This window comes from Nerophis lumbriciformis, linkage group LG07 (genome assembly GCF_033978685.3).
Source record: "Nerophis lumbriciformis linkage group LG07, RoL_Nlum_v2.1, whole genome shotgun sequence".
Lineage (NCBI taxonomy): Eukaryota > Metazoa > Chordata > Actinopteri > Syngnathiformes > Syngnathidae > Nerophis > Nerophis lumbriciformis.
In genome coordinates, this window is record NC_084554.2 from 45,126,532 (window position 1) to 45,135,000 (window position 8,469).

General features: G+C 37.7%; 1 protein-coding gene across 1 annotated transcript in view; it reads right to left on the reverse strand.

Annotated features, from left to right (window-relative positions):
- Positions 1–8,469, reverse strand: part of tmprss7 (transmembrane serine protease 7) — a 32,153-nt gene that overhangs the window by 8,854 nt on the left and 14,830 nt on the right. The window contains exons 8-12 of the mRNA XM_061966006.2: positions 7,554–7,660; positions 3,482–3,618; positions 3,307–3,414; positions 3,144–3,245; positions 1,100–1,216 (exon numbers count right to left, since the gene is read on the reverse strand). Coding sequence (XP_061821990.2) covers positions 1,100–1,216; positions 3,144–3,245; positions 3,307–3,414; positions 3,482–3,618; positions 7,554–7,660 — 571 coding nt within the window. The remainder of the gene's footprint in view (positions 1–1,099; positions 1,217–3,143; positions 3,246–3,306; positions 3,415–3,481; positions 3,619–7,553; positions 7,661–8,469) is intronic.

Consider the following 8,469-nt stretch of genomic DNA (forward strand, 5'->3'; position numbering starts at 1 on the left):
CAGTCGCTTCACACTCGGCTGCGAACCGATCCAGTGAGAGCTGAAGATCTTGGCCAGATGAAGCCATCAGGACCACATCATCTGCAAAAAGCAGAGACCTAATCCTGCAGCCACCAAACCAGATACCCTCAACGCCTTGACTGCGCCTAGAAATTCTGTCCATAAAGGTTATGAACAGAATCGGTGACAAAGGGCAGCCCTGTCGGAGTCCAACCCTCACTGGAAACGTGTCCGACTTACTGCCGGCAATGCGGACCAAGCTCTGACACCGATTATACAGAATTTTTTTTTATAGCTAAGAACCTAGCATGCTAACATTAGCATGCTAGCAACAAATAAAATATATATCCGTAGGTGAATAATTTTTTTTAAATAGCTGAGAACCTGGCATGCTGACATTGGCATGCTAGCATCAAATAACAAAATATATATCTGTAGGTGAATATTTGTTTTTGAATAGATAAGAACCGAGCATGCTAACATTGGCACGCTAGCATCAAATAAAATATATATCTGTAGGTGAATTTTTTTTTTTTAAATAGCTAAAAACCTAGCATGCTAGCATTAGCATGCTAGCATCAAATAACAAAATATATATCTGTAGGTGAATTTTTTTTTATAGCTAAGAACCTAGCATGCTAACATTGGCATGCTAGCATCAAATAACAAAATATATATCTGTAGGTGAATATATGTTTTAAATAGCTAAGAACCTAGCATGCTAGCATCAAATAACAAATGTGATTTTTTTATTAAATACCTAAAAACCTGGCATGCTAACATTGGCATGCTAGCATCAAATAACAAAATATATATCTGTAGGTGAATATATGTTTTAAATAGCTAAGAACCTAGCATGCTAGCATCAAATAACAAATGTGATTTTTTTATTAAATACCTAAAAACCTAGCATGCTAACATTGGCATGCTGGCATCAAATAAAATATATATCTGTAGGTGAATATTTTAAAAATAGCTAAGAACCTGGCATGCTATTGTTGGCGTGCTAGCATCAAATAAGAAAATACGTGATTTTTTTTAAATAGCTAAAAACCTAGCATGCTAACATTGGCACGCTAACAGTGATCTCCATACTCACCGCAGTCTTCCTCGTCGCTGCCGTCCTGACAGTCGACCACATCGTCACACCTGGCGTTCTTCTTCAGGATGCAGGAGCCGCCGTGGCAGCGATACCTGACGGCTGAGCAGCTGGTTTCTGCCCAGATGGAAATAATGGTGTCCATAGTTCGTAAGAAGTAACTATGTTGAAATACACTATATTGCCAAAAGTATTTGGCCACCCATCCAAATGATGAGAATCAGGTGTATAAAATCAAGCACTTAGGCATGGAGACTGTTTCTACAAACATTTGTGAAGTAATGGGCCGCTCTCAGTGATTTCCAGCGTGGAACTGTCATAGGATGCCACCTGTGCAACAAATCCAGCCGTGAAATTTCCTCGCTCCTAAATATTCCAAAGTCAACTGTCGGCTTTATTATACAAAAATAGAAGAGTTTGGGAACAACAGCAACTCAGCCACCAAGTGGTAGGCCACGTAAACTGACAGGGAGGGGTCGGCGGATGCTGGAGCGCATAGTGCAAAGACTTTCTGCACAGTCAGTTGCTACAGAGCTCCAAATTTCATGTGACCTTCCAATTAGCCCACGTACAGTACGCAGAGAGCTTCATGGAATGGGTTTCCATAGCCGAGCAGCTGCATCTAAGCCAGGGGTAAGGAGCCAGATGTGGCTCTTCTGATGACTGCATCTGGATCTCAGATAAATCTTAGCTGACCTTGCTTAACACGATAAGTAATGAATAATTCAGCTGGTAATCACAGTGTTAAAAATAACGTTCAAAATATAAGACATTCTCATGCATTTGAATCCATCCATCCGTTTTCTATCGCACCTGTTCAAGAAGTCGCATTAATGGTAAGAAGTATTTCATTTATTATTGGTTAGCTTCAGAATAACAATGTTATTAAAAAGAATAAGAGACTTATTGTACTCAAAAAATGTTGGTCTTACTTAAAAATGCACGCATCTAGTTGCATTCAGTGTTAAAAAATATAACGGAAATACATTTTAAAATATTTGGCTTTCATGGCTCCCTCAGCCAAAAAGGTTCCCGACCCCTGATCTAAGCCATACATCACCAAGTCCAATGCAAAGCGTGGGATGCAGTGGTGTAAAGCACGTCGCCACTGGACTTTAGAGCAGTGGAGACGCGTTCTCTAGAGTGATGAGTCACGCTTTTCCATCTGGCAATCTGATGGACCAGTCTGGGTTTGGAGGTTGCCAGGATAACGCTACATTTCGGACTGCATTGTGCCGAGTGTGAAATTTGGTGGAGGAGGAATTATGGTGTGGGGTTGTTTTTCAGTAATTGGGCTTGGCCGCTTAGTTCCAGTGAAATGAACTTTGAATGCTCCAGGATACCAAAACATTTTGGACAATTCCGTGCTCCCAACCTTGTGGGAACAGTTTGGAGCGGGCCCCTTCCTCTTCCAACATGACTGTGCACCAGTGCACAAAGCAAAGTCCATAAAGACATGGATGACGGAGCATGGTGTGAATGAACTTGACTGGCCTGCGCAGAGTCCTGACCTGAACCCGATAGAACACCTTTGGGTTGAGTTAGAACGGAGACTGAGAGCCAGGCCTTCTCCACCAACATTAATTGAATTATGAATTATATATTTATATAGCGCTTTTCTCTAGTGACTCAAAGCGCTTTACATAGTGAAACCCAATATCTAAGTTACATTTAAACCAGTGTGGGTGGCACTGGGAGCAGGTGGGTAAAGTGTCTTGCCCAAGGACACAACAGCAGTAACTAGGATGGCGGATGCGGGGATCTGAACCTGCAACCCTCAAGTTGCTGGCACGGCCGCTCTACCAACCGAGCTATACCGCCCAACATCAGTGTGTGACCTCACCAATGCACTTTTGGAAGAATGGTGGAAAATTCCTAAAAACACACTCCTCAACCTTGTGGACAGCCTTCCAGTTGAAGCTGTAATAGCTGCAAATGGTGGACCCACATCATATTGAACCCTATGGGTTAGGAATGGGATGGCACTTCAAGTTCATATGTGAGTCAAGGCAGGTGGCCAAATACTTTTGGCAATATAGTGTACCTTGAGTGCAGTTGCTTTCATCGGCTCCGTCGCTGCAGTCGGTCTCTCCATTGCACACGAAGACGGGATGCAGGTGTCCCCCGCAGTTCTTGGTGGGTCTGGCTGCAGGACAGGTTCACCATCACGCACACGTCACCAAAGTCCTCCAGAATGTGACACTTACAACAGAAGACCTCATCGCTCTCGTCGTGGCAGTCGTCCAGGCCGTCGCAGCGGCGACTTTTCTCCACGCAGAGTCCAGTGGAGCACAGGAAGTGACCTTCTGGACATGCTGGGAGGAGACACAGCATTAGGTACAATCTAGACAAACACCCACCTGCACAGGTGTCCCCGCCTACGTCGGCTGATATTGTAGCTGCCGTACGACGCCCGGAAAGGCTGCGAGGAACCGCGGGCGGTGCAGCGGAACTCCACCTCCGCCACGTGCTGGGCGATGCGGAAGACAGTGGGGTGTCCCACGTAGCTTCCGCAGAAGCTGTGGACGACAACAAGTGGTCACGTGGGGCTGGACGTCCAACATAGTGTCCCAAAAGGAGACAGTTTAAAAGTGTCTGTAGCTTTAAGGCAGGGGTGTCCAAAGTGCGGCGCAGGGGCAACTCATTTTTTTGAACAGGCCGCGTCACATTCCAAAAATATTATAAAATAAAATGTGGAATAAAAGAGCAAACAGGTGAAATGTAACGGGAAAAAATTGCAATATTGACTCTAATAACACTTTAAAGCTGTCTCTGCTCTAAAATAATAATGTATCAAAATCAATGTTATGGATTATTCATGTGGTCAATGTTCCAATTACTTCACATCCAATATTCCACTTTGAAATATTTTTTCAGGAAAATATTGCATACATTGTCTGTTTGCCATATATAAAAAAAAGTTTTATTTGAAAAACAGGGCATAAAACAAACCCCGATAAAAATTAATAAAAACTTAGAATCGACAGATAGATCTGAGGATGATCTAAAGATTTAAAAGCGTTAAAATAAAAAAAAATTAAAAAAAATTAAAATAAAAAAAAAATAATAAAAAAATAAAAATAATAATAATAATAATAATAATACATACATATATATATATATATATATAATATATATATATATATATATTATATATATATGTGAAGTGAATTATAGTTAGATAGATAGATGGATAGATAGTACTTTATTGATTCCTTCAGGAGAGTTCCCTCAGGAAAATTAAAATTCCAGCAGCAGTGTACAGAATTGAGATCGAATTTGAAAAGTAAAAAGTAAATAGTGGGGGTATAAATGGAAACAAAATAGAAAAATATCACAATAAGAATAAAAATAAAAAGCAACAATGAGAATACAAATATAACAGTAAAATAAGAATATAACAAGAGAAACTAGGCAGAAGTGACCATGTTATGAAAAAGTATTACACTGTTATTGTTTTGCATCCTTTGTCATCCTAGTACCCCCCCTCCCCTCCAGAGAGGAGTTGTACAGTCTAATGGTGTGTGGGACAAATGAGTTTTTGAGTCTATTAGTCCTGCACTTGGGATGAAGCAGTCTAGCACTGAACAGGCTCCTCTGGCTACTGATAACGGTATGCAAAGGGTGACTGGCATCATCCAGGATGCTCACTAGTTTTTCCATATATTATATGTATATATTTCCATATATTCATATAGCACTTTTCCAGAGGTGGGTAGTAACGCGCTACATTTACTCCGTTACATCTACTTGAGTAACTTTTGGGATAAATTGTACTTCTAAGAGTAGTTTTAATGCAACTTACTTTTACTTTTACTTGAGTATATTTATAGAGAAGAAACGCTACTTTTACTCCGCTACTTTTATCTACATTCAGCTCGCTACTCGCTACTAATTTTTATCGATCTGTTAATGCACGCTTTGTTTGTTTTGGTCTGTCAGACAGACCTTCAAAGTGCCTGCGTTACTGGTGACGTTTCACTCCGTTCCACCAATAAAATGCAGTCACTAGTGACGTTTGACTCCGTTCCACCAATCAGATGCAGTCACTGGGGACGTTGGACCAATCAAACAGAGCCAGGCGGTCACATGACCTGACTTAAACAAGTTGAAAAACTTATTGGGGTGTTACCACTTAGTGGTCAATTGTACGGAATATGTACTGTACTGTGCAATCTACTAATACAAGTTTCAATCAATCAATCAAAAGTGTGAAGGAAAAAAGACACTTTTTTATTTCTAACGTACATCCCGTCACAAGCCTAAAGACTGACTGCACAGTTCCTGTCTTCACAATAAAAGTGCCGCTCCATCGCGCCTGCGCTTTCAAAATAAGAGTCTCCGAAAGCCAGCGCAAACAAGCTAGCAAGCTACGGAATTTGCCGCCAATGTATTTCTTGTAAAGTGTGTGAAAACGAATATGGAAGCTGGACAAATAAGATACCAAAAACCAACCACTTTCATGTGGTATTAGACAGAAAGGAGGAACTTTTTTTCTCCTGCATTTGAAAACGTGGACGTTAAGCACTGCTGTCTGATTACAATCAATGCAAGTCATCAGAATCAGGTAATACACCAACTTATATTCTTGTCAACATGAAAGAAAGGAATCTATATGTGTTAAACATGCATGTATATTCATTAAAACACCTTTAACATGTAAACAAAAACGGCAAAATAAATAAATATAAATGATATACTGTATATATCAATGTATGTGTATATATATATATATATATATATATATATATATATATATATATATATATATATATATATATATATATTTATATGATATGTGTGTGTATGTTACTCATCAGTTACTCAGTACTTGAGTAGTTTTTTCACAACATACTTTTTACTTTTACTCAAGTAAATATTTGGGTGACTACTCCTTACTTTTACTTGAGTAATAAATCTCTAAAGTAACAGTACTCTTACTTGAGTACAATTTCTGGCTACTCTACCCACCTCTGCACTTTTCTCCAGTGACTCAAAGCACTTTTACATAGTGAAAACCAATTTGACAGTAATTTGACAATGAGCAACAATCTAATCTATGTTACATTTAAACCAGTGTGGGTGGGGGGTTGGTTTTTTTTTTGTCAGAAAAAAATACTATCATGTGTGCTTACAGACTGTATTGATCTATATTGATATATAATGTAGGAACCAGAAATATTAATAACAGAAAGAAACAACGCTTTTGTGTGAATGAGTGTAAATGGGGGAGGGAGGTTTTTTGGGTTGGAGTACTAATTGTAAGTGTATCTTGTGTTTTTTATGTTGATTTAATAAAAAAATAAAAAAAAGTTTTATTTTTTTATTTTTTATTTCTTGTGCAGCCCGGTACCAATCGATCCACGGCCCGGTGGTTGGGGACCACTGATTTAGTATGTAAACATTTATTTCCTTGCGTATATACTTAACAGTTATTTAACCATGTTGAGATAGTTAAATACATAGTTTCAATGGCAATGCACACCTAGCAAAGAGGCAGCACTTACATGTTAGAGGTGTTGAAGTGTGATGATAACCTCTCATCGTCTCTAATTTACCAACAAAATTGAGCGCAATAGATCGCTCTCAACAGTTAAAAAATGCGCTTAATGTGCAATTTGACAGGAATTTGACAATGAGCTCGGGTAATGTGCGTATACTGCCATCTCGGTTCTACTTTTAAGTATGTGTGGTATATTATTTATTCCATCCATCCATTTTCTACCGCTTGTCCCTTTTTTGGGGTCGCTGGAGCCTATCTCAGCTGCATTATTTATTATTTACTTTTTGAATTATATCTCAATTCTGTACACTGCTGCTGGAATTTTAATTTTCCTGAGGGAACTCTCCTGAAGGAATCAATATAGTATTATCTATCCATCTATCTATAAAACGAGTAAAACAATACAGTATTTGTTTTACAGTATTTGTTTAAATCTGTGCTTTTTAAAGTCTGGTTACAAGGGACACTTCCAACATTAATACATTTATAAAATAACAAGTTGATTCAATGTTATTGAAAGAAAAAAAGCCTCAAAACGTCACAACTTTTTCCCGCAACTTTCTGAAAAAGCTGCCACGAATTCAGGCATTTTAGGCCAAAACAATCACAAAATGATAAATGGATTATACTTGTATAGCGCCTAATAATAATATATATATTATACATTATTAATAATATTATGAGTAGTAGTAAGATTTATTATTATTATTACGTTATATTTATAAATAATATAATTTATGGGGCAAAACAATTTGCAAACATTTAGCGACCATGTATTTTAAGACTTGTAGCGAAGCCTCTCCCCCGAATCAGTCCTCTGCGGGCGTTGTTTTGCTACTTGCCAAGAAGGAGGTAAACCTCAGTTTATTGTGTTATTGCATTGCGTGAACTACTTTCTTAATAACTTGACAGAAAGAGGTGTTATTCTCTAGTGATTGTTGTTGTACATACATCACCTCGTTGACCCTCCACCAGCCGTGCTCGCAGCCCTTCGAGTCTTTAGCTTTCAGCACGTAGTCGTGGAAGTGCAGGGCAACCCCCAAGGAAGAGTCAGGTGTCTGTGAAAAACACAACAGTGTCAGGGAGTCTGAAATGGAAAGACATTTTTTTTTTGTAGATGAAATGATGCTGACAAGTTCATTAAATATGCATTTGTGTGTCTTTAAAAAAAATCAGTTTATTAAAATACAGTGTTTTAAAATTCATTGGAAAAAAAAAAAATCGGTGTAATAAATTCAGTGTTAAAAAAATTCAAGGCAGAAAAATTCAGTTTAGAAAACGTCAATGTAAAGAAAATCAGTGCAAAATATTAGATGAAAAAAAAATCAGCACAGTGACTAATCAATTTTTTTTAATAAATTAATAAAAAAATCAAGTGTTTTAAAATTCAGTGAGTAAAAGTTCAGTGCAAAAAAATAATTATTAATTATAAAATAATAAAAATAAAATAATAAAAGCAATTATAAAAAAAATTGAATGCAGAAAATTTCAGTGTAAAATATTCAGGGAAAAACAAATTCAGTGTCAAAAAAATTCAAAGCAGAAAAAAATCAGTATATAAAACTTCAGTTTGAACAAATTTAGAGTAAAACAAACCAGTGAAAAAATAACCAGTAAAAGGAAAGTTCAGGACAAAATTTGATGTAAACAAATACAGTTCACAAAATTCAGTGCAGGAATTTTCGTTGCTTCAAGAATCAAGACCCACTTCCGGTAATTTAAGACCTAAGAACCTCATTGGCTGGTTCTAAGACAGGATCGATTGTTTCAGTCTTAATTGACCAAAAATAGGTCTTGAGTTTTGAAGCAACGAAGATTCCTGCACTGAATTATGTGAACTGTATTTGTTTACATCAAATTATGCTGA